The sequence below is a fragment of the Onychostoma macrolepis genome, chromosome 21 (genome assembly GCF_012432095.1).
Source record: "Onychostoma macrolepis isolate SWU-2019 chromosome 21, ASM1243209v1, whole genome shotgun sequence".
In the NCBI taxonomy this organism is placed as follows: Eukaryota; Metazoa; Chordata; class Actinopteri; order Cypriniformes; family Cyprinidae; genus Onychostoma; species Onychostoma macrolepis.
In genome coordinates this window covers 292,556-319,877 of record NC_081175.1, presented here as the reverse complement: position 1 = coordinate 319,877, position 27,322 = coordinate 292,556, and the positions used below count along the sequence as shown (strand labels likewise).

The following is a 27,322-nucleotide window of genomic DNA, read 5'->3' as shown; positions in this document are numbered from 1 at the left end:
AAATTTATTCAGTGTCCACAAAACAAAGTTTGTGCACTCAGGCACTTTCAAATAAACATAAGTTCACAGCACTTTGGTGAGTCTTTTGATCAGCAGCGATCCTTTTTCCTCCCGAGTCCTCAGTCTGTCTCTCTCTCTGCCACTGTCTGTCCTTCTGTGGCTTTTAATCTCTCCACGCCAATCACTGGAACGAGAAACAGGTGAATGTCATCTTGTACTTGACCCACTTACTCACCGCTCGTTCTTCACCCTCTATCTCCTGGGCCAGGACGGCCCCAAGCCCCCTGTCCGACGCATCTGTCTGCAGCAAGAAGGGGAGAGAAAAGTCAGGAGAGTGCAGAAGCGGTCCGCCACACAGAGCAGCCTTTACCTGGGTGAAAGCCTGCTGACACAGCTCCGTCCACTGGATCGGATCGGGCGCTTCCCTTTTAGCGAGTTCAGTCAGCGGGCTGGTGAGGTCCGAATAATTAGGTACAAACCTTCTATAATATCCCGCCAGCCCCCAGGAACTGCCTCACCTCCTTTTTGGTCTTGGGTCTCGGGCAGGTCGAAACCACTGCGGTCTTAATAATTTGGGGACGCACCTGCCCGTGGCCCTAGTGGAAGCCCAGATACCTGACCTCCACACGCCCAACCGCACACTTCTTCGGGTTAGCCGTCAGTCCGGCCCCCCTCAGCGCTCTCAGTACGGCCCGCAAATGCCCCATATGCCGCTGCCAGTCGTTACTATAGATGATAATGTCATCCAGATATGCAGCGGCATATGCTGCATGCGGCCGCAGAATTTTATCCATGAGGCGCTGAAACTGTCCTAGCCGATCAAGCAGTTCGTCGATTCGCGGCATTGGATATGCGTCGAACTTCGACACAGCATTCACCTTGTGATAATCCACACAGAATCGTACAGAGACGTCCGTTTTAGGTACCAAAACTATTGAGCTTGCCCAATCGCTGTGGGACTCCTCTATTACTCCCATCTCTAGCATTGCCTCTAATTCTGCCTGAACTACCTTTTTTTTGTGTTCCGGTAAACGATATGGCCGGCTGCGAACCACCACCCCCGGCTCGGTCTCTATGTGGTGCTGTATGAGGTTGGTTCGCCCCGGCAGGGCCGAGAACACATCCGCAAACGCGGCCTGTAGCTTAGCTACATCAGCGAGCTGCGAGGGCGAGAGGTGGTCACCGCCAGGGGCCAGAGCTAGAGATTGTGGCTTGGTGCTTACCTCTGGCCCAAGATCCTCCTCTCCGCTCACTGCCGTCGCTAGCATCACTGACTCCGCCTCACTCCACTTTTTGAGGAGGTTGAGGTGATAAATCTGGTGTGCTCCGTTCCTGTCGGTACGAATTACCTCATAATTAAGATCCCCAATTCGCTGTGTGACCTCAAAGGGTCCTTGCCACTTGGCGAGTAATTTAGAGCTAGACGTAGGAAGCAATACAAGTACTTTTTCTCCCGGTGCAAATTTACGTAGCCTGGTCCCCTGGTTGTACAGCCGGCTCTGCCGGTCCTGGGCCTGTAACAAATTCTCCATTGACAGCCGCCCCAAAGTGTGGAGTTTTGTTCTCAGGTCCAGCACATATTGAATTTCACTTTGGCTATCAGAAGGCCCGTCCTCCCAAATTTCTCTCAGGACGTCCAGCACCCCGCGGGGCTGACGCCCATAAAGAAGCTCGAAGGGGGAAAACCCCGTGGAGGCTTGCGGGACCTCCCGCACAGCGAACAAGAGGGGTTCCAGCCACCTGTCCCAATTTTTGGCGTCTTTATGGACAAACTTCCGAATCATGGTTTTTAATGTGCGGTTAAATCGTTCCACCAGTCCGTCCGTTTGTGGGTGGTAGACGCTGGTGCGAATCCATTTAATGCCCAACAATTCGTACAGTTCGCGTAACGTACGTGACATAAACGCCGTGCCTTGATCAGTGAGAATCTCCTTCGGGATTCCCACTCGGGAGATTAATGAAAACAGTGCGTTCACTACACTTTTCGCTGAAATGTTGCGAAGCGCCACCGCTTCAGGGTATCGGGTTGCATAGTCCACCAGAACTAATGCAAAGCGATGCCCGCGTGCCGATCGTTCTAATGGCCCGATGAGGTCCATACCAATTCTCTCGAAGGGGACCTGCATTAGAGGAAGAGGGCGCAATGGCGCTTTTGGGGAGGCCGGTGGATTCACCAACTGACATTCACGACAAGCCGCGCACCACCTGCGCACATTCTCGTGAATGCCCGGCCAAAAAAACCGGGCCATGAGACGATTTAGTGTCGCTGCCTGCCCTAAATGTCCCGCCATCGGATTACAGTGAGCCGCCTGGAATAGCATTTCCCGGCGGCTTTTAGGTACTAACAACTGGGTTGTAACCTGCTTTGACTGAGTGTCTTGTGTCACTCGGTACAACCGATCCTTTAAAACAGCAAAATAGGGATAGGAGAGTGGGCGGGCAGGTTGGAGATGCTGACCGTCGATGGTCTGGACTCGTTCAAATGCCCATTTTAGGGACTCATCCTGGGACTGTTCCAGGGGAAAATCATCGCGTTCAGAGAGGATTAGCCTCTCATTCGCGCTCCGTTCCCCCGGCTCAGTATCCCGCAGCCCCGGCTCAGCCACTCCCACCTGCGCGTCCACTCCATTCTCCCGCTTCCTCTCTCCACAAGAGACATCCGCACCTAAACATCCCAATACTTGACTAAAAGCTGGCCAATTTGTCCCCAAAATCAGCGGATGTCGGAGGTGCGGGTTAACTGCCACCTCCACACTATGCTTTTGTCCCCGAAATTGAACGAGTGCGGACATTAGAGGGTACTTCACCACATCCCCGTGCACGCACCGAACCGAAACCATGCGGCTTTTATCCAATGCCTCGAGCCAAACCAGGCTTTGGTGGATCGAGGTCTGGTTACAACCGGAATCCACCAAAGCGAGGTAAGTACCCCCCTTAATACTCACAGGTATTTGGTACAGGCCAGCTTGATCGGGGGCAGCCTGTGGACTGTCCGGGACCTGGATCAGTGCCCCCACCTCCATCACCGGGCACCGGTCCATGAAGTGCCCTGGGTGCCCGCACCGCCCACAGGCCGGCCCAGGCCTCCCCGCCGCCTTAGTGGCAGGAAGTGGGTCAAGAGATTGACGTGGAGAGAGCGGAAGAAAAGGTACTGCTGTGGTCCCCGTGCTGGCTAGCCCCGCCCCCCTGGGCGGCGCCCTTGTGCCAGCGACAGCCTCTGGAGACGGCCCACCCCTTCCCCGGGGTGGGACCTGAGGAGGAATGCCTGGACGGGACCTGGGAAGTGGGACAGGACTAGAGGAAACAATAGGGGAAGAGAGAGAGAGAGAACCAGCTGGCAGGGATTCGCAGACTCCTGGGCACGCCACCATCTGGTCCTCCGCCAATTGGATGGCCAGGTCTAGCGACGTCGGGCGGTGGCACTGGACCCATTCTGCCGTCTTCCTCGGGAGACGGCCGATGAACTGCTCCAGCACCACTCGGTCGAGGATCTGCTCGACGTCGCTTCCCCCGGCCAACAGCCATCTGCGGCAAGCGTCCCAGAGCTGTTGAGCGAGCACAAAGGGCCGGCCACTATCGCCCAGCTCCAGTGACCGAAACCGCTGGCGATGTTGTTCTGGGCTCCGGCCGACCCGCTGGAGGATGGCTCGCTTGAGGTCAGTGAAGACCAGGAGATTTTGGACGGGCAGTTGTTGGGCCGCCACCTGGGCCTCCCCCGACAGCAGAGGTATGAGTCGCACCGGCCATTGGTCTTGTGGCCACCCACATGCCTCGGCCGACTTCTCGAACAAATCGAGGAAAGCTTCTGGGTCGTCCTGTGGCCCCATTTTATTTAGGGGCAGGTGAGTGGGGCCGGCGGGGTTTCTCGAGGACGGCCCCTTGCCTGTCCCTCCTGGTCCATCCAGCTCCGGAACAGCTCACGGTCCTCCTTTCAAATAAACATAAGTTCACAGCACTTTGGTGAGTCTTTTGATCAGTAGCGATCCTTTTTCCTCCCGAGTCCTCAGCCTGTCCCTCTCTGCCACTGTCTGTCCTTCTGTGGCTTTTAATCTCTCCACGCCAATCACTGGAACGAGAAACAGGTGAATGTCATCTTGTACTTGACCCACTTACTCACCGCTAGTTCTCCAGCCTCTCTCTCCCGCTGCAGATTCTGCTAACCACGCCCCCCTCGCCACAGTGAAGTACACACTTTTGAGTGTGTAGTAGAAGAGTAGGCAAGCTTTGGGACATACTGTCATGTCACACAACTGCGTCTTTAACGGACCGCTCTGTCGCACCTGTTACACGCACCCTGTCACTGTAAACTGGCCTGTCAATCATCTTGTCACTGTTAATTATTCATTTCTGTTGCATGTGTTTCTCAGTTACTCTGTTTACTACCTGAACGATTACAGAACTGAATTTTAAATTTTAGACTTTATTATCAGTTTGGCCCACTGTGGATTTGGCTGCATCCAAGGAACAGTTACGTGAGATGGGTCTCAATAGAGCAGCATGAAATGAAAACTACCCCAGTAACAGTTATTCCTTTTCTGGGCACAAGGAAGAAGCTTTCGGTGATTACGAAAAACCCTGTTCTCCTGGATACCTTTGATGCATGGCAGGAATCACATCGGTTTAAACACATCATTACTTGTGAACACTCCTCTTGATGGAAATCCTAATATCCCAAGTCCCATTGTTGACAAAACTGTACAAAGCTGGATTAAGAAAACAATTAAAACAGTTGGTGATCTTCATGTAAATGGCATATTTGCTAGCTTCCTTCAGTTATCTGAATTATTTGACTTGCCTAAGCATAATCCTTTTAAGTACTTACAAATAAGACACTGGATTAGAAGTCAATCATTGGAGTCATTCCCTATTATATCTGAAAAATCCTATTTACATTTACTCATTTAGCACACGCTTTTATCCAAAGCGACTTACAAATGAGGAGAACAAGAGAAGCAATCAGACCAATGTGAAAACAACAGTATACAAGTACTTGCCATGACATGTCTCAGTTAGTCTAACAAGTACTCGTAGCTAGGTTTTTTTTTTTTACATTTTAAATAATATAAATAGAATAGAATAGAATAGGTAAGTGCTAGTATTAGTTGGTCAGGTGCTGGCGAAAAAGATGCGTCTTTAGATGATTTTTGAAAATGGCTAAAGACTCAGCTGTTCGAATTGAGATAGGTCATTCCACCAGCTGGGCACAGTCCAGGAAAAGGTCAGTGAGAGAGATCTAGTACCTCTTTGTGACTGCACCACAAGGCGTCGTTCACTTGCAGAACGCAAGCTTCTGGAGGGCGCATAAATTTGAACTACTGAGTTTAGGTATATTGGCGCAGCGCCAGTTGTTGTCTTGAAGGCAAACAGCAGTACCTTGAATTTGATGCGAGCGGCTATTGGTAGCCAGTGTAACCTGATGAAAAGAGGTGTAACGTGAGCTTTTTTTGGCTCATTAAAGACCACTCTCGCTGCTGCATTCTGGATCAGTTGCAGAGGTTTGATAGTACAGTACATGCAGGAAGCCCACTAAGAGACCATTACAATAGTCCAGTCTGGAGAGAACGAGAGCTTGGACAAGGAGTTGTGCAGCTTGCTCCGACAGGAAGGATCTAATCTTCCTAATGTTGTATAAGGCAAATCTGCAGGACCGGGCCGTTGTAGCAATTTTGTCTGTGAAGTTTAACTGATCATCGATCACAACTCCAAAGTTCCTGGCTGTCCTGAAAGGAGGTATGGTTGACGAACCCAGCTGTATAGAGAAGTTGTGGTGAAGTGATTGATTGGCTGAGACCACGAGCAGTTCTGTCTTAGCAAGGCTGAGCTGAAGGTGATGGTCCTTCATTCAGCTAGAAATGTCTCTCAAACAGGCTACAATGCGAGCAGCTACCGTCGGATCATCTGGTTGCACTGAGAAGTAGAGTTGAGTGTCATCAGCATAGCAGTGATTAGAGAAGCCATGTTTCTGAATGACAGATCCTAATGACGACATGTAGATGGAGAAGAGAAGTGGTCCAAGCACTGAGCCTTGAGGAACCCCAGTAGCAAGAAGTTGTGACTTAGAAACCTCACCCCTCCAAGACATCCTGAAGGACCTACCTGAGAGGTAAGACTCAAACCACAGGAGTGTGGTTCCACAGGAGTGTGGTTCTTTCTGAGGGTGGACAGGAGTGTCTGGTGGTTAACTGTGTCAAAAGCAGCAGACAGATCCAGCAAGATGAGTCAAGAGGATTTGGAAGCCGCTCTTGCCAGTCTCAGTTGAGTGGCCGCTTTTGAAGCCAGATTGGTTGTTGTCCAGGAGGTTGTTCTGTGCAAGAAACATAGAAAGTTGGTTGAACACAACTCACTCAAGTGTCTTTGCAATGAATGGAAGAAGGGATACCGGTCTGTAGTTTTCTAGAAGTGCTGGATTTAGAGAGGGTTTTTTAAGCAGTGGGGTTACCAGAGCCTGCGTAAATGCTGTGGTAAATGTACCAGTGTGAAGAGAGGTGTTGATGATGTGAGTAAGCGCAGGTATGACTGAAGAATAGATGGCCTGAAGGAGGCGAGTGGGGATAGGATCAAGTGGACAAGTAGTAGGATGATTGGAAAGGATAAGTTATCATCAGTTTGTGGTGTGAGGAATTGGTCACTGATTGTTCTTGTTTTATTTGTGAAGAAAATCGCAAAGTCATCAGCTGTAAGAGTTGATGAAGGAGGAGGGGGAGGAGGACAGAGAAAAGAAGAGAAACTTTTGAAAAGTGTGCGAGAGTCAGAACAGTTGTTGATTTTGTTGTGGTAGTATGTCGTTTTAGCTGTGGAGACACTTGCAGAGAAGGAGGAGAGGAGTGACTGATACACATTAAGGTCAGTAGTTTTTTTATTTGCGCCATTTCCTCTCTGCAGCCCTGAGTTTAGCGCGATGTTCACGGAGAACATCAGACAGCCAGGGGCAGAGGGGGTAGTGCGTGCTGGTCTGGATGAAAGGTGGCAAAAGTTGTCTAAGCAAGATGAGTGGAGCAAAGAGTGTCAGTAGCACTGTTTGTATCCAGTGCTGAAAACTGAGAGGGTTTAGGAAGTGAGGATGAAACCATAGAGGATAGACGAGAGGGAGAGAGCGAGCGTAGGTTATGGCGAAAGGTGACCTGCGGAGGAGTGTGTGCTGTGTGAGGAGTTAGTGTGAGGTTAGAAGTGCTGAGGAAGTGGTCTGAGGTGTGCAGTGGAGTAACTAGTGTGTTGTCAGTGGAGCAATAGCGCGTGTAGATGAGGTCCAGTTGGTTACCTGATTTGTAAGTAGCCAAAGTAGACACTCGCTTGAGATCAAATGAAGTGAGAAGAGTCTTGAAGTCAGCAGCCTGGGGTTTTTCTAGGTGTATGTTGAAGTCACCGAGCAGTACCAGAGGAGTACCATCCTCAGGAAAGTTTGATAGTAACACATCCAACTCCTCCAACAAGTTGCCCAGTTGGCCTGGGGGATGATAAACAACTACAAAGTGGATTTTAACAGGGTGGGTAATAGTAATTGCATGTGATTCAAATGAGCTGTTGCCTGTTAGAGATTGTAGATCAAATTTCCATTCATTTCAGATAAGGGGACCAGTCCTTCCACCCCTCCCACTCATGCGAATGAGTAGCAATGGAAGAAATAAAATCTGCTTTGTTTACAGCAGACTGGCAGTTCCAGAGACCAATTGGAATGGAGAGTAAAGTTGTAGAGGACAGAGGGACGGGCTGTAGATTATTAGGATTGGCCTGCCTCCAACGTATACAGTGCATGATTTCCGAGTGTTAGTAGTAATAGTAGAGATTTGAAAGCACATAGTGAGTACAATTGACTAAAAACAAGAAGATGAGAACACACTGTGCAAGAAGTAAAGAAAGGGGAGAAAAGCAATACTCAAGTGTTTTGCCAGTGTTCTTGCTCGGTGGAGTCGATCTTCTTTACACGCGTCGCTCTTCACACGAGGAGGGCTGCCGCGACCGCTGCCATGGTGTATTAACCAATTTTATACTTGTCTGATTACTCGTTATTGAAGTCAGCTGGCCACGACTTACTATTTAGCAAACCGAAACTGGAAAGTCAGTAGGTGCCATGTTCAATACAGCAGCATCTTAGAGATCTCTAATCAGTTAAACAGCAGAAGTTATAACAGAGGAGTTGGATGAGATGCGTAATAAATTAATCCTACTCACAATAGCGTTTTAAAGGAGCACTAAGCAATTTTTGAGAACTGGAACATCGTTTGGCAAAAATTGGTTAGTGCGCCTTTAAATACAAAAACCGGACGAATACTTCGGAATATATCATCTGACCGATGTCTTGAGGTGCAGTAACCATAGTGTAAGCAGAATAATTGACTTCGGTCCGTTGAATTATTAGAAATCCGCTTCGTGTCGTGGCCGCATCACCACCTCAGGTGTGCATTATTTTTCTAATAATTCAACGGCCCAGAGTCAGTTATTCCTTACATAATAATATATACTTTCAAAGCAGATGCTTGTGTTTTTGAAGAAAACGTGAGGAGTGCTCACTCCAACACTGCTTAACATCCATTATACCGTGGGCCACCATTAACTGTTTTATCATTAGAGACGTGCAATTTAGCTTTTCCACTGGAAAGAAGTGCTCACCATGAATGAGATACAAAATCAGCAGAAATCAGAAACAATAGTCAAATCAGTTCTTAACTCACTCGTCTCAGTGTGTTTGTAAGATGCTGTGAGTAAATCTCTCTCAGCCGTAGTTCACAGCTAACGCTTCACATATTGATGCTGAACAGCAAACATGTTAACGTTGAGTCACTTAATTCATTAAGACCAATTCACACTGCCTGTTTTGAGAATACATGTATAATTATGTTGAATAATCGTGTATTTATTTTATCCATATTGATCAAGTTAAGATGACTCAATTACAAATTCTCAAAAAAATCACATAGCATTTACATAAATTACAAATGATTTTTAATATAACAACTCATTCAAAATAGTAGTATGAGATTGGGATATTTAGTGAAACTGAGCAGATCAGTGTGGAGGAAGAGCAGAGCATCAGACGTCAGCAGAGGTTGTGTAGCTGATGTGGTGCGAGAGCCAGCGCAGAGCCTCACCGTATCCCCGTCTCTCCGTCACGCTGCACATAAACAGCTCCAGCGCTCTCGTCTCCAGCTCGCCGACGGGAACACAGCCCTGAACACAACACATGTTCTTCCACCTCAGGTCAAACTATATGTGACCCTGCAGCACAGAAGCAGTGATAAGCAGCACAGGTATATTTGTAGCAATAGACGACAATATATTGTATGGGTCAAAATTATACATTTCTCTTTTATGCCAAAAATCATTAGGATAATAAGATCATGTTCCATGAAGATATTTTGTAAAGTTCCTACCGTAAATATATAAAAACTTAATTTTTGATTAGTAATATGCATTGCTATGAACTTCATTTGAACAACTTTAAAGGTGATTTTCTCAATATTTAGATTTTTTTGCACCCTCAGATTCCAGATTTTCTAATAGTTGTATCTCAGACAAATATTGTCCAACAAACCATACATCAATGGAAAGATTATTTATTCATGATGTATAAATCTCAATTTTGAAAAACTGACCCTTATGACTGGTTTTGTGGTCCAGGGTCACCTATATTATACTGTATATATTATACTGTTAATTGTATTTTCAACTGTTCTGTCATTTCTGCAGTATTTCTTCAGATTGACCCGACGAACTTAAAACACTCTTTATTTCAAGAAGTTATTTGTTCTGTTTGGCCCATTGCTTGTTTCTTTGTTTTTGTAGTTACTCTACTCTTTACTTGCATGAGTTGAGAAGAGCGTATACGTGGACTGAAGCACTGCTACCGTTAACTGATCTCTAGTTATTTCAGAAAGACTGAACTATAATCTTGTAGATGTGCCCAAAGACGAACACCTTATTCAGATAATGGCTTATGATGATAAAGTAACAAATTCTATCAAATAATAGGGAAAAAATATATTCCTCATGTTTGCTGGATAATGTGAGCGAGAGGATCGTTACACAATAATGAGTGTGAAGTGAAGGAGTGTAAACACTACGAATGTGTTACACATTTAGAAAGGAACCGGCGTCGTTTCTGGTGTAACACATTTAATAAGATTGGTTGCATGTGAATCTGCAAGAAAAGATATGACAGTATAAAGTCAATCACATATGGAGCGTCTCAATTCTGTGTGTTATCTATCTGCTCACCTCGCATTAACTGCTGTATTACATGTTTTTGAGCAGACCTTAGCGAGAGCTCCCCCTAGTGGTCTGGATAATTCACGCCACTGTGTACACATGAAAAGACGTACCATTCCTGCAGATATCTATTAAAGTATGTAAGCAGGAGCCCAAGACCCACTCCAAGCACTTTCAGACATTTAGTCTGGATAGATTACCATGTCTGTACAGAAATATATAACACTCAAATTGTAAATGGGGGGGGGGGTCTTACATTTATGTCTTTTCTTTACACTAGTGCCACAAATGCGTCTCTCAGAAATCAGAGCTTGACCACAGCAATGACTCACTGAATTAGACACAGTCTCTATTATTTGATATGTCTATTTGTTTCAAAGTTTGTACGATATGAAACACTACATGACAATAATTAAACGATAACAATAATGATCTGGATATTGACTTGTTTGTGTTTCGTGACAGCATGATAAACTTATAATGTCGGCTGTGTGGACGCTGGAGCTGGAGCTTTCTCAGTTTTTATCGATACTGATATGGATTCTTAAAACTTAGGAGCAATCATGCAGTTCGTTCAGGCAAAATAATAATTTGTCAATCGTTATTTTTAGCACTTCTGCCATCCAATAATCACAAAGAGCTTTGTGCTTTATCACTTTCAATATGACAAAAAGGCTCAGCTCAGCTTTTTCAATTCATTTTGACATGAAATTCAAGTATTAAAGTGGTATTGAGCCACAAGATCAGTATTTTACTCACGCCGGACGGACCGTGCGTTCCAGCTGGGATACATCACCCTCTGAAGGGCACTTCGGAGTGAAAACAATCATGGCTTCCGTATTGAAGGGTCGTTCCAAACCAAAGTGCTCAAAACTGGCCACTTCAAAATGAAAGATTTCGATGGTTACAACTGATGGACACTTCGGGCTCTCATGATCCATTGCGCCTCCGTGTGGGCACGGGATGACGACGCAGAAGGGCACCACAAGAAACAGTTGTTCAAACGATAAGTACCCTTTTGGAGCTCTAATGTGGCATGACAGACCATAGCGCCTCAGTTCTTCCTCATTGGTGCTTTCGCATTTAAAATCGCGACATGTCGCACGATAGTATCCAACCACAGAGCTGATGAATGGAGAAGGCGGCAGAATCTCAAGGCATTGTGCAACAGTCAAAGACGTCTGTCTAGAGGATGTTTACATAGAAAAACAATACAGAAACAGTGCAGTGAAGCACAAGAGCGTCCCTGAGAGTGCTGCGTCTCACCTTTCCCGTCGTCTGACCGTACAGTCCAAAGATCTCACGCAGTTTCTCCTCACTAATGGCTTCAGGTTTGTCGATCTTGTTGCCGAGGATCAAGATGGGCACATTTCCAATGGTTTCATCTGTCATTAGTGCCTGTTGTTCACAGCCAACACACACACACACACACACACACACACAGGTACAGTATGGCATGAGCCAGGAGATGCTTCATGAGTTCCAGCGCAGGACCCTCACTGGCACATCACGAGTGTAACGAAGGCTGAAATGGCTGGAGAGAGTATAAAGCTCACGTCAAGCTCTGTTTTGGACTCGGGCAGCCTGGCGTAATCTGCGCAGTCCACCAGGAAGACGATGGCGCTCACGGCTGGGAGAAGCGTCCTCCACTCTCCTCGAGCTGTTCAGAAACACAGGACAGCTTTAGCACACGAGCGATCTGATGCACAGACGGAGAGGTGTGGATCCGTCTACTCACCCGGATCACAGGAGCTCAAAGTCACGCCAGCGATCCTCAGCACTTCTGAGGCTGTGAGGGTAAAGACACAAAGCCCAACTAATGAGCGTTTATTTCTCTGACTGAAAACAGGCAGAGACAGAGAGAGAAAGTCTTCAAAAGCTTCCTACACCTTTCTATTTCTAAATTCTAGACTTTTCCAGGCTTCTCTCTAGACTTTTCAGACCATATTTAACATCAGATATATGGATGTAAAATGTGTCTTACATTCTATGTTTGCTGGTACTGTAGCTCACACGAATCAGTGGAGACCAAAGCCAAACAAGCTCAGTATACAGCATTTAATGAAAGGTGCAGTGCTGAACTACAGGATTATGTTTGATATTCATGAAGGTCGGTGTGGCGAAATGTACACTTACTGGGGTCAAAGGTCGGCACATGCAGACCCAGTCTGTGGTCATTCAGCACATGTAGAAGCGTCGTTTTGCCAGCATTGCTGAGACCAAGAAACACTAATCTGCCGGACTTCTTGTACAGCCCTGAAACAAAGAGAGAGGGGCGAGATTTCAGAAACCTGCGAGAAACTCACCTAAAAACAGAACTAAACGTAATGCCGCAGTCGGACAGATTTGGCACACACATTATGAATTATTTGTTGTTTGTAAAGACCGCACTTACCCTCAGCAAGAGCTTCCTCATTCAGCTTGTCCTCTAGCTCCTCCTTCAGTACAGCCATCTTCTCATTTATGAGCCGCCACGACCTACAGACACAGTTATGACAAAAGACGAAGTTCAGTTTAAAAGTAAGCAGTATGACCGGTCCAGAACAGAATATGAAATCACACAGTCACTCACTCTAACATGGTTTGTTCTCGTTTATTCAGCTGCTGCATAAATGTCCCTATGAAAGAAGAACTAGTGATCTTGTCCTGCGCGTAAATAAATCGATCATGACATAAGGGTCTTTTGAGTTCCCTCACACTCCGGAGTTTTGGTGCATGGTGCTACCATTAAAAAAAAAGAAAAAAGAAAATGGTTATTAAAAATATTGAACACATACATGATACATTGGGTAACATTTTATCAAAATATCAGAAGCCTATAAGATGACCAATTTATACCAGATATGGAACATAACAATGATAATCTACTATATTTCACAGATAAGTGAGTAAATTGACATATTTTGTCATTAAATGCACATTAGAGAGTAAAGCACAGGGCTTGAATTTCAGCGTGGGATTGCGCATAATTTAAACCATTCCCGTATATTTAACTTTTATAATGCAAGAAATTCCTGCACAATATTTGCTTAATCTCTGATCAAATTATGAAATACATCCACAGCAGCGAAAAAAGAAATCACCGGTTCAAACAGTCCGTCTATAAATTTAGAATTTAATTCCACAAACAGCGCTGCACCGGTGTTCTCTGACTGTGGCTGAGTCCTGCAGCATCGGCGTGCTCTCCACGGCCTGCGTCACTCTGATCTTATTCACACAAGGCTGTGTGACGCGCTCTAATATTCTGAGCCGCACGCAAATGCGACTGAAAACTACTGCGTGCGACTATGAAAAAATATTTATTTTAGATTTGCAGAGTTGAGTAATGTCACAGACATATCTCACGAATCCTTTCATAAACGAACAAAGTAGACACAATGTACAGGTGCTGGTCATATAATTAGAATATCATCAAAAAGTTGATTTATTTCACTAATTCCATTCAAAAAGTGAAACTTGTATATTATATTCATTCATTACACACAGACTGATATATTTCAAATGTTTATTTCTTTTAATTTTGATGATTAGAGCTTACAGCTCATGAAAGTCAAAAATCAGTATCTCAAAATATTAGAATATTTACATTTGAGTTTGAATAAATGACCATCCCTACAGTATAAATTCTGGGTATCTCTTGTTCTTTGAAACCACAATAATGGGGAAGACTGCTGACTTGGCAATGATCCAGAAGACGAACATTGACTCCCTCCACAAAGAGGGTAAGTCACAGAAGGTCATTACTGAAAGGTGTGGCTGTTTACAGAGTGCTGTATCAAAGCATATTAAATGCAAAGTTGACTGGAAGGAAGAATTTGGGTAGGAAAAGGTGCACAAGCAACAGGGATGACCGCAAGCTTGAGAATACAGTCAGGCAAAGCCGATTCAAACACTTGTGAGAGCTTCACAAGGAGAACTGAAGCTGGAGTCAGTGCATCAAGAGTCACCACGCTCAGACGTCTTCAGGAAAAGGGCTACCAAGCCACTTCTGAACCAGAGACAACGTCAGAAGCATCTTACCTGGGCTGTGGAGAAAAAGAACTGGACTGTTGCTCAGTGGTCCAAAGCCCTCTTTTCAGATGAAAGTAAATTTTACATTTCATTTGGAAATCAAGGTCCCAGAGTCTGAAGGAAGAGTGGAGAGGCACAGAATCCATGTTGCTTGAAGTCCAGTGTGAAGTTTCCACAGTCAGTGATGATTTGGGCTGCCATGTCATCTGCTGGTGTTGGTCCACTGTGTTTTCTGAAGTCCACAGTCAACGCAGCCATCTACCAGGACATTTTAGAGCACTTCATGCTTCCTTCTGTTGACAAGCTTTATGGAGATGCTGATTTCATTTACCAGCAGGACTTGGCACCTGCCCACACTGCCAAAGGCACCAAAAGCTGGTTCAATGACCATAGTGTTACTGTGCTTGATTGGCCAGCAAACTCGCCTGACCTGAACCCCAGAGAGAATCTCAAGAGGAAGATGAGAGACACCAGACCCAACAATGCAGATGAGCTGAAGGCCACTATCAGAGCAACCTGGGCTCTCATAACACCTGAGCAGTGCCACAGACTGATCGACTCCATGCCACGCCGTATTGCTGCAGTAATTCAGGCAAAAGGAGCCCCAACTAAGTATTGAGTGCTGTACATGCTCATACTTTTCATTTTCATACTTTTCATTTTTCCAAGATTTCTAAAAATCTTTGTATTGGTCTTAAGTAATATTCTAATATTTTGAGATACTGATTTTTGACTTTCATGAGCTGTAAGCTCTAATCATCAAAATTAAAAGAAATAAACATTTGAAATATATCAGTCTGTGTGTAATGAATAAATATAATATACAAGTTTCACTTTTTGAATGGAATTAGTGAAATAAATCAACTTTTTGATGATATTCTAATTATATGACCAGCACCTGTAAATAAGAGATTCATTATGCAGTGTAGAGAGCTTTGTTGATTATAATGGAACAGTATAATGTGATAATTATTACAGAGAGAAATATTCTGACAGCGCGTAGTGCTGCCATGATGCCCACAGCCGCACGGATACTCTGCTTTTGTTCAAATCAAAGTGTAAACAAACGTAGAAGACGTGTCCATGTGGTGCGGCTGACAGAACAGCGTACGTTGTTTGCGTCCAGCGGATATTCTCCAAAATGGCGGTTCTGTTACGGAAGGAACAGAGGAAGAGTTTGGATCCATCTGCAGAGCTTTATTCATGATCATGGTCGGAAACAAACATGGGTCCATAAACAGAAAACGGACATGAACGAGGCAAGACAAAGAGTATTCCTAAGGCTGGCGTGGGTCATCGAGTAAGCATGAGCAAGAGTCCAGGCTGGGGCAAACAGTATCCAAGATAGGGTCAAACATTCATATAATCCAAATCACACAGGCGAGAATCAAAGGACCGGACGACAGGCAAGGCAAAACTGAACTAAGGCTAGGGCTAGGGCTAGGAAACTAGACTAAGACTAGGTAATAGAACAATAGCTCATGACAAGGCTCCGTAGAGTAGCAGCGCTAAGACAGCAAAGATGCTAACAATACTCGGCAGTGAGAGAGAGGAAGTCCATGGCTTAAGTAGGGTGTGATTGGCTGCAGCCGTGTGTGTAATCAGAGTGAAATGGATTGTGGGAACTGAAGTCCTGGGTAAGTGTAACAGTCTGTGTAGTGAGAGAGTCCATGTGGTGGATAATGACCTCTTGTGGTGAACAAACGGAAGTTCATAACCCGGATTCGTGACAGCCACGCTGACACAGATGAGACAAATTGTTGAATAAAATCTATATTTTTTTTTCTTTGCATACAAAAAGTGTTCTCGTAGCTTCTTAAAGTTCAGATTGATCCACTGATGGCAGATGGAATATTTTGACGATGTCTTTCATACTTTTCTGTGCCTTGACTGTGTTATTTACTTGGCAGTCAATGGGACAGTCACAAGCCTCCAGGTTTTCATCCAAAATATCTTAAATTGTGTTCAGAAGATGAACGAAGCTTTTACAGGTTTGGAACAACATGGTTGTTGTGATTAATGACAAAATGTTCATTTTGGGGTGGAGTGACGCTTTAATATTTAATTCAGGACTTATTTACCTTCATTAAGGCCTATTTTTTAACCTTTTTAAATGTATGCATCATCAAATTCTTGTCAAATTCTTACAATTGACCAATAAATTCAATACACACTCTAGGACTGTTACCAGTCAAATTAAATAACTTACCTGCAAAGTTACAAAAATGAATGTTACGAGATTAATGTTTAAAATTAGGGGTTGTATTCGTACCGAAAATTTTCGGTATGGGTATTTGGGTTCAGTATGCATGTGTACCAAACAACTCATTCCATTTTCCCAGGAAATTCAGACAATAAATGTCATTTTGACACTCTTTGATGTGGCATGACGTATCGCTAGCACAAGAAGTATAAACGCCATTTGGGGAGGTTCGCGCAGTCAGCTGAGCGGAGCCAGCCGAAAGTATATATAAACAAGGATTAACGCCTAACAGCAGTGCGGAGCGCGAGTGAGCGTGATCACCCCTTCCTCTTTATTACTAGTTTTAACACTAAATGTACACGAATGAACATCTCTCCCCACAAGTAACTATTGAATTAGTGTTTCAAGACGTCTTTAGAACAGCTTGTAAACAAAATGTTACGTAGCATTTCATTTACCTCAGGCATGGCATCAGTGTCTACAGCTCGTATTTGATAGAGAAACATAGTCTAGTCAGGGGCAGACTTAGTGATTTGAGGGCCCTAAGCAAATTTCAGATATGGGGCCCCAATACAATATGTTCTTTTATGCCTAACCCTTATTTTGCTCTCTCTCTCTCTCTCTCTCTCTCTCTCATAGCCTAGCTATAATTTATTTACCCCTTCACAATTTAAGTAAATAATTAGTCAACCCGACACTGTTCTAAAGCCACGTTAGGCTACCCTTTTTTTCAGATCACAAAAGAAGACATTATATTAAAAAAATGCTTGCACTTGTCCATTTAATTAATTGTAAACTTCTTCAATCTTTTTACAAAAAGGATTCAAATGTCAGAATAATTATCCTATGCAACTAGTTCAGTATGCCAGGTGTTCCTAAGGCATACAGTAGGGTTTGCTGAGAAACAAATCGAAAATGTAATCTATTATTAAGAGAAAATCTTCAGTCACTGCATTCGTGCGTTTATATGAGATTGGGGCAGTTTGTGCCGGCGTGCCTAGGAAAAACACACAAGCAAGTCGTCTTGAAACATCAAGACAAAATCATAACACGAAACATGATTCTTTCTTCTCTGAGGTTAATATTTCTGTTCTGAGACAGTCAGACAGTATTATCCGGCCTTGAAAGTGCGCAGAGAGCGCTACCTCATATAATCACCAAAAGCTGTCATTCACTTCAGTTCATCGCGATCTTGCTACATTCTGTTAATGAATGAAGCTGTCTACACTGTACAATGAATCTCTTATTTACATTTTGACAGGGTAAAAAGGGTGTTGTTTTACACTACCATTGAGAAATTTTAACTAAAGTATGTTATAGACTTTTCATTAAGACCCTAAAGAATCATATCAACTTGTGTAAAATGGGGGGAAAAAAAAAAACGTGTATTTTTTTCCTCCCCAAACGGAATCTTTGGAATACTTTTAATTAATGTTTGAAAATATTATTTATAATGCTTTATACATTGTTAGATCCACATAGCTGCTTACAGAGCAAGCCTAAATCATTTAACGTCTGAACCACCGCGGGGTGAAATTTACCCATGGCTGCTTTTCAAATGCACATAATAGATTTTCAATAAAATATCCAAGTCTCCCAGTCATTGGCTTATACTAAAATTGTGCTAATTACAATCCCCTTGTAATTATTTATTAAAAATTCATTATTAATTTTTGCTTTGCAATTTTTTATTGTTTATTGCTCGTTACTGTGTTTCTATTTGCATTTGCTATTACTGTGCCCGCCTATTTCCTAAAAAAAATAAATCCAAACTGATGTAATGAATAAAACAATTTTTATAATTACCAAGTTTATTGATGTTGTTCTCTTATTCAAATTATAAATTATTTAATTAACAAATAAATAACTAATTAGGTTAAACTGTGCGCTTGAATTTGTCGTTGTATCATCCTATACAGTGCATGTGGTGAATTATTATTGCTCATTATAGTCCATTTAGGGTATTTTAGTAATTTAAATAACATGGGTTATCTTAAAATATTTTATTATAATATTACACCAATCAAATATGTATTCATTTCCTTGTAATTCTCGTTGTCATTGCAGCTTGGTTTATATTAACCATTAAAGAAAGTGATTATAGTGTAGCCTGCTTAAAATGCGCATGAACTTAAAACAACAGGACAAACACATAGTTGATGCCTAAAAATAATAATTTTATGGTTCTAGACATTACTTTGTGAAGACAGCGGCAAAATACAGTGACATAATAAATTTTTTAGCCATATCAAAACAGTAGCCATGTGCATGGGTAAATGCTTTTAGGTATACAGCGACCTCTGGTGGTTTAAGTATTAAACAGCTTGACTGAAAAACAGGGAAACATTGTTGGTTGTAGTGTGACGGCAATTTAACCTATTACACAAACTGGTTTGTTAATCATGAGGTTGAATCCAGTTATTTATTAATCAGTTACTTATTGATGCTTTTCTTTCCATGTTGAATAACATGACGCTTCCATAATGTTGTTCCCATAGCCGTGATTTAAAGCGCTGTTTCGCTCACATTTTCAAAGGCACATAAAATATAATACTGTGGATTGGCTTGATACACAGTCTAATGGTCCAACAAAATCCAATTTTAAACATATTTTACTGTACCCAGGGGTTAAAGCAAAAAAAAAATTTTCCTCGGCCAAAGCCCATTCCACAGCCATACCTGTCACACACCCAGTTTAACAGGAGCAGGTTTATTTAGGCTGCTGTCTCTTTAAGACCTCATGCACGGATCTAATATGTTACACATGGCTCTATGCTTTCTTTTCTTTTTAGGAGCGCTTGTCCTCCTAATTTAAAAAAATAAATAAGAGCACCTTCTAATCAATAATCAAAAATTCTGATAAAAAATTAGCCTTCCTAATACGAGGTGACATTTGACTCCTTAAAGTGACTTACACGGGTATTTTCTTTTGACCCTTGCAATGGCATCATTTTCATCTATGTCAAATTCAAAAATTTATGTTGATAAGCTTTTTAAAATTTCTATTTAAAACAGTAGAATAAGACAAATAAGTTACCAATCATATGAAATTAGTATTAATAAAAAATGTATTTGTACTGCAGATGTGTCACAGAAGAACACAAAAGTGGCTTGTAGGTACATTTTCAGATGTTTAATGAGGCTCAGAGGTGGCGTGAGTGCAATTAAATTCATAGATTCATGTGGAGATGAATGTTTTAAATATAACATTTTGAATACAGAAACGTTAAATGATTTAAATAACTGAAATTATACGCTAAAAATGGAACTGAAACCGCCAGCAGGTGGCGGCAAGTCACTGATTTGATCACTTCATTCATTCAATTGGTTCGTTCGAACGGATGATTCATTCATGAATGAAGCAAGTGACTGTCTTTGTGAACAGGGAATCATGAATCACTGACTCACTAGATTCATTCCAAAACGCACTTTCATTCATGAATTAAACACTGCTGTTTGCTTTTAGAGATGCGCAGCGGCTCAGCTGTTACTTTATTTGGAACTATTTTCGTTGCCAACAGCCATATCACCCTGCAGCCCAAGACTGGTTACCCACTGAAGCTAAGCAGGGTTGAGCTGGTCAGTACCTGGATGGGAGACTCCTGGGAAAACTAGGTAGCTGTTGGTAGAGGTGTTAGTGAGGCCAGCAGGGGGCGCTCACCCTGTGGTCTGTGTGGGTCCTAACGCCCCAGTATAGTGACGGGGACACTATATTGTAAAAAAGCACTGTCTTTCGGATGAGACGTTAAACCGAGGTCCTGACTCTCTGTGGTCATTAAAAATCCCATGACACTCATCGTAAAGAGTAGGGATGTAACCCCGGTGTCCTGGCCAGATTCCCTCCACTGGCCCTTGTCAATCACGGCCTCCTAATAATCCCCATCCACATGATTGGCTCTATCTCTCTCTCCTCTCCACCTGTAGCTGGTGTGTGGTGAGCGCACTTCAACCGAAATTCAAGTTCTGCTCTGTGTTCACTGCTAATAACCCGACTGCGAGCAGCGTTACTGTGTTGTCAGTGAGAAGCTGCAGCTGAGGCGGGGATGATTTTTGGTGTGCCGGCAGAACAACAACAACGCGCTACAGTTTTTCAAATTTACAGAAATCCGTCTTAAATCCCTGATAACTTTTAAAATGGAGTGAACACGGAGCAGTTTTTCCATGAGCGGGAATGGAAAACCCGGAGTGGACCAAGAGCGGAGTGATTACAGAACGTGCTTTCGCTCCACTCCAGGCTTTGATCACATCCCCTCAGCAGGCTGAATACACCTCCACTTTCCTTAATTACGACCTTAAAATTATGAAAAGTGAATTTAAGACATTAAGGACAGGTGGGAATCCTGCAATTGACGGAAATCCATCGTAGCGACGGAGAACTTTAATCCCTGTGTACCAATTTTTATGGCCTTTATATTTCCTATTGAGCCAATGCAGAAGTTGTTTCAGGATGAGACCGCCCTGATTGTAAAACAAAACGTGATTGGTTATAGTGAGAACGTGCTATGATTGGTCAGCGAAATGAGGCTGTTATCTGATTGGCTTGAGCAGACGGTGGGTGGAGTCCACACATTTGTGAATCGTCAGTGTCTTGATGCTAGAAATGTTTCAAAATGCACAAATGCTTCACAAATGCACAGCGACTGATCCACGGATGAATGCCAGGCAAAGTTGTGTTTGTGACATAAAAAGATATTTGTGAGTATGTTTTTTATTTGCAAATCTCTTTGTGTGTGTGTGTGTGTGAATTTAATTAATGTTTGTGAAACTTCAAGATTTATTTGTGGATCTCATTTGGTTTATTTGTAATATGTTTAATTTTTTGTTAATCTCTTTACATTTATTTGTGGATCATAATCTATTTATTTGGAATTAAGAAACTATTCTACCCCCATACAGTAACTACCGCGGGGGGAGAAATAACAAAAAGAAAAAGTTCGGTCTGTCCTATGATTATAAAGAGTCATTAGGTCCGTCACACTGGAGAAATTTGTAGCGGTAATGTGATCAAAAATATTGAAGACCCATCGAATCTGAATTTAAAACTTTTTAAGGAATCGCAAACACCCTGGAAAACTTAGTAATAACATGAAAACAAAAAATTATAACGAATAGCACAAGTAAATTCAATAGAATAAAGATACAAATGAAATAAACAGTGCTTTAAGTTTTTTAGGAAGGTCTAACAATAGTGTTCAGGTACAGACACTGAATTAACTAACGAAATGTAAAATAACACTGGATAGTCTTCACTGTAGAAATAAGTACAGATGAGTCAAGATCAGTGAGAGATTGTCTTTAGTGAATGAAAATGAATGTGTGCGAACAGTTGATATGAAACACAAGCATGTGTTCAGTGTGTTTCACGCTCCTTCAAGCAGTTCACTGACAATGAGTCCATGATTAATGCCTGAAACTAACCTGTTTAGCTCTTTCCAGCACCTCCTCCACCTTCTTCTTTACCTCGTCTTCACGCGCCCGTTTCTTCCTTTCCGCTGCGTTCCCAAAAGCACTCTGTTGAACATCAGTAAAGATAAAAGAGAACTGATATAGAACTGTAATTGAAAGCAAAATAATTGGTGAAATTATTTGGTAGAGCAGCGCCCATCATACATTAAACATATGTATTTTATTAAACAGTTCATTTCAAAGCCTGGGATGCGAAGGTTTTTCTCACTACACTGATTGTCCTCTTTTTATATTATAATAAATGTCGTCTCCATATTATATTGTATCCTAATATGGGTTGGGAAGCTCTGGATTGTTTCTTGAACAAAGTAGTAAAATCATTCCATCCTCCTAATTTGTCTTTGAAATCACTTCATTTTTTATGTTTTTTTTTTTTTTTTAAACTATTTCCTATTCGTTTTTTTTTTTTCCAGAAACAGGGAGCGGCTTTAGGGTCCAAATTTTCTTTATACCTGGGTATAAAGTATTGTATGATTAATATTGTTGTGTATCCTCTTATATAGCATAAAATAATATTTGATCTATGACAATTTCTGTTCATTTTGGGCCGTATTTTAAGCGCACGGTCTAAAGCGCAAGGCACAGGTGCACTTAGGGCGTGTTCGAATACACCTTTAGTTTAATAACAAGAAAAACGGTCGGTGCGCCTGGTGCTTGGTCTAAAAGGTTTGTCCCTATTCTCTTAATGAGTAATGGGTGTGTTTTGGGCATAATGTGCAATAAACCAATCAGACTCTCCCATTCCCTTTAAGAACCAGTTGCGCTCGAGCCATGGCGGATTCACTATGTACACGGCAAGAGCAAAGACTGAATGCGTCTCAGAGAGTAACGGAGCTGCGCGAGCAAATAGGTAGCCTCATTCTGATACATGCAGTGACTATCCATTATGACATGTAGGCATTTTTATATTTATGTAGCCTACACAATAATAATCTTTTACATTGTAATCCTTTAATTTTTAATATTTGGCATGTGTGTGTGCTGTGCGCGTCCCTGTGTGTGTAATAAGCAGAGTGTAAGCACGTTGTGGACCCACCTATAGGCTCATATTACTAACACGCTCTTTAAATAAAAAAAAAAATACTGTGCCATTGACTTTAGACCATGTTTTAGTTGGTCTATTTCAGTTGCCTCAAAATAGCAACACGCAACAATGCACCTGAACTAGAGCTGCACAATTTGGAGAAAAAAATCTAATTGCGATTTTTCTGATCAAAATTGCAATTTAAAATGTGATTTATTACTATTTCATTGAAGAGCTACAGGTTTGTTGTGGTGGTTCACCAAAGAAAGACCGAGCATAATCACAAACTATGCTACACTGTGCTACTGTTTATTTAAAACCTCTTAAACATTGTGGCCATTTTTTTTTATATAAAGTTTTCAGGATGCAAACATCTGTCATGACAAATTAAGAACTACAGTATCTTAATTAAAGTTAAATTAACAATTATATATAAAATCTTAAACTTTTAAGAACCCAAACACACTGTACGTTCGGCAGGTTTTACGCGTGTTTCACACATGCTCCGTTTGCGGTGCGTATTTTTTTCCGCACCCATGTTAACGGATCAGAGCGTTCACACTGCAGGCGGTTGCATGGATTAACATGGAAATGTAGTAATTTCACAATAAATAGATATAATGAAAGTCTACTGTGTTTCAGACTTTTTGGCTAGGTTTAAAACACATAAAAGTGCACTTTTAGATAAACAAGGCAACATATGCACTAGAAAAACAAAGTTCTTTAAGACCCGCGGGACTGTGTGTAATAAAGATTTAAAGGTAAAAGGCACGAGAGACTGTTTCTGTCAGTGGTAGGCTAAGTTTTAATTTAAAATGTGTGTGATAGCCTAACACAACGTAGCTATATGCTGTGTTTAAATGTGTTTCCACTTGCTTGAGCAACTTAATACACAAATATAGCCAAATGCATTTAATATGTTGTTTATATTAATTGAAAAAGCACTTTAAGTATATGCTAACAACGTTTGGATTTGAAATCAAAATAAACTGTGGTAAACAGCCGCAGATCAGGAGCGCACTGCAAACGGAGCATGTGTGAAACAGGCGTTACAAAGTACTTGCCTTTGAAGTACATTAGAACGTCCAAATCCAAAATCATTCTAAACATATGCGGTGCTTTTTGGTTTAGGTACCAAGTCGTCTGCAGGACTTTGCTCTTCTGCAGACACACTTTGTTGGGAGCTTGAACCGCTGCTCGCGCTCATCTTTTCCTAATGGCGTTATTTGACGTTCAGTCAGCACGTTCAGTGTTAAAATGCCCCATTTTCATTACAAAACATAATAACAAGCAAGCACATTTTTAGAAGTCAACTTTAGTCATGTGAAACAGTTTATTACCCGGCATTCAGTGATGAAAATAGCCCTGGCTATAACGAGGAGTATGAAGTAGCACGTAATCATAAAGCCGATGATGAAGACGCTGCTGTAGCTCACACCTGCTTTGTCGAGGCTCTTATGCACCTTCGTCCAGTCATACAACTATTAACACACAGAGACAGAGGTCAAGCATCTACTCTACAAGCCTGTCCAAATGCTTGGCGATCTTTTTCGCTTTTCAAAAGATCTATTGCTAAAGCTCAAAGACATCTGGAGAACATCTGTTGAGTCCTACTAATGACAGGATGGCCTGATGTTTACATGTACCTGACAAATGTCAGAAAACGTAAGAATAATTCCTCATCTTACTACGAGCAGTCTGAAGAGCGTGAACAGGGCTGTGCCGAGGTCTCCCCAGTGTTCTGGATCTCCTCTGTTTGCGTCTCCAAAAAACGAGTGACCAGCCATTGCGAAAACCAGTACGATCACAAAGATCAAGAGATAGATCAAGCTGGCTTTCTTCAGTCCTCTCCAGATGCCTGCAGTGTACTCCTGAAAGACACCAACAACACAAACACTGATTGTAAAAAAACAAAACCAAAAATCAGATGGAGAACTCCCGTACGTTTGTCATGTGACGACCTGCTCGATATCGGTGTAATTCCGGAGCCTGAAGACCAGCAGGACGCTGATGCAGGTCAGGTGCTTCAGAGGCGCGCTCAGACACATGCAGACGGTGGAGAGCAGGAGCACAAACGCAGACAGCACATTGAGAGGACTCCTCCAGTAGCCCCGCGGATCCACAAATATCCTCAGCAGGTACTCCATCAGGTACACGCAGTGGAATAAAGCATTAGCAGTCTGGCAAAAACCACATACTTTGATAATTATATAGTGATTACTCTGCAACTCTTTGGAATACTTGACATCCTTTAATTAATGTCATGTGAGGCATTCCTCCATCTGTGCACACAACACAGGACGGCATCAGAGATGACAAAAATACACACACCCTTCACTCAAGTAGAAGTATAGATACTCATGTTTAAAAATACTCTGGTAAAAGAAGAAGTAAAGACAACACTTTTTTACTAGTAAAAAGTACCCATTACTACCTGCTTTAGTGTCACGCTGGTAACGACCTCATGTCATAATGACACATTAATACAAAATAACTTACATTTAATATTTTGTTAGCTAATGAATGTATCATGACTGAACAACCACCGTGTAGAACAGGGCAGGACTCGCGCTCATCCAGGCCATACACACACAACACATTCTGAAACCGCGGATAACACTTTTTTTGTACGGCCATCACATTTAAAAAAAGGTTTAAAACCTTAGTCTGGGGCCATGCAAAATAATTAAAGGTTCTCTATTGAACTGCACCTTCACTTGCATTTTAATTTTCAGTCTCTTCCTTTTCCATTATATCTCTCTACATCTCACTTTGTGTGTGTTTACCTTTTTTCACTAATTTTCTTGTACCTGTCACTTTTCCCATCAGCCATCTGCTGTTATGAACAGAACTGTCTCCACCTCGTTGCAAAACAACCACCTTATTGTATTCTGTTTGCAATAACTTTATTTTAGTTCAACTTAAAGTATCACATTATGACCGTTGTTCTATCTTAAGATGACTTAAATACTATAGATTTACAAAACTATACTTTCTAAATTGCATAAATGTTAAAATTAGTACAATAATAATTACATCATCACAATATCTTTAAAGAAAAATCCTAATAATGTATGTTATTGCATTATCATGACTCATATTTTTCTCTTACCAAAATTAACCATGGTTTATTACAGTAAAAGTTTTTTTTTGTCAGATTGATTACAATCAGTTTATGGTTTACAACCATAGTTTTACTGCACATTTCATGGTTAGACTATGGTTAGTATAGCAAAACCATGGTTAATTTGTGTCAAAGCACTTAACAGTATCACATTGGAGGACAGAGTGTCAGTAATGCAATGGTGATGGGAATTGTAGTCCGTGGTGAAGTGCAACAGTTAGAGCAGTGCAAGAGTCCATGTGGTGAGCGGGTGACCTCTGGTGGTGAACGAACAGAAGTGCATGGACAGGATTCGTGGCGTATAGATTCTATTTACACTATTGTAATATAGCAGGATTTTCTGCTATTTATACTACTTATTTAAAATAGTGGCAACTATCTGCACATTAGTATTGTAGAACATTATAAAATGCAATAATAACATATTGAGAGTAAATTATCATTTTAATTCAAATTATTAAATGGATGCCACCGTATTGGGGCAATATAAGCCCTCCCTACACCTACCCCATGTGATATGAGATTTGAAAATGGAGAAAAAAAACAAGTTTGGTAAAGGTCGGAATCGAACCCGGGTCGATCGCATCAAAAATTATTTTGGCACACGCTTTACTATCTACACCACTGGACTTCATTAATTGGCGTCTTTTGTAGTAACCTTACATTGATGGGCGGACTTAGTATAAATAGCTTCTACTAACTATTTGTACTTAGTGTAATAGACACTCTGTTTTTTAATAGTGAACTGATGTTCAGATATGCTTTTTAATAGTCAACTTATTCGAGTCATCGTCATAAAAGCCCTGTAAACACCGTCACAGACACGAAGATACATCTGTCATTTCATCACGCTGAACGCTCACTAACTGACAGTCATCACGTTTTCAGGCCATTTTAAGTTTTATTTTGATGTGACACATAGCAATGATATCTAAGCGGGTGAGTTGTTTACTTACTTAATATATAGTCAATAACGGCATCATTTTCTTCGTTCAGGCCGAGAGCTCGCACGAAAACAAGAGGCGGGATTTATCGCATTCAATCATATCCAATCATATCGCGATGGCAGCATTGCCTCCTCTCACATGAATTAGGTTACTAAGTTGCATTTAGACCAGTTTTTTGCCGCGATTATCGATGTAAATGAATACACTGACAAAGTAAATTGTTAAAACTTAAACTTGAGATTTATACTGGGGCACGTGCCCTGGGTGGGACCAATACCAACCAACCGTCACACCCTGCTTCTGCTATGACTGAACAACAGTGGAGAAGTTAATATTGCTTGTCA

General features: G+C 42.1%; 1 protein-coding gene across 4 annotated transcripts in view; it reads right to left on the bottom strand.

Annotated features, from left to right (window-relative positions):
- LOC131529000 (cation channel sperm-associated protein 3-like) overlaps positions 1-27,322 on the bottom strand; it is a 34,559-nt gene continuing 7,237 nt past the window's right edge. The window contains exons 1-12 of one of the 4 annotated variants that reach the window (XM_058758503.1): positions 24,869-25,948; positions 24,596-24,778; positions 24,248-24,388; positions 21,836-21,928; positions 12,776-12,924; positions 12,599-12,681; positions 12,340-12,459; positions 11,942-12,019; positions 11,760-11,863; positions 11,470-11,601; positions 9,087-9,165; positions 1-184 (exon numbers count right to left, since the gene is read on the bottom strand). In XM_058758503.1, the coding sequence (XP_058614486.1) occupies positions 120-184; positions 9,087-9,165; positions 11,470-11,601; positions 11,760-11,863; positions 11,942-12,019; positions 12,340-12,459; positions 12,599-12,681; positions 12,776-12,924; positions 21,836-21,928; positions 24,248-24,388; positions 24,596-24,778; positions 24,869-25,054 (1,413 nt within the window). In that variant the 5' untranslated portion in view covers positions 25,055-25,948 and the 3' untranslated portion in view covers positions 1-119. Of the gene's footprint in view, positions 185-3,808; positions 4,067-9,086; positions 9,184-11,469; positions 11,602-11,759; positions 11,864-11,941; positions 12,020-12,339; positions 12,460-12,598; positions 12,682-12,775; positions 12,925-21,835; positions 21,929-24,247; positions 24,389-24,595; positions 24,779-24,868; positions 25,949-27,322 lie in introns of those variants that run through there. The other 3 variants (XM_058758500.1, XM_058758501.1, XM_058758502.1) reach the window with 3 other exon arrangements.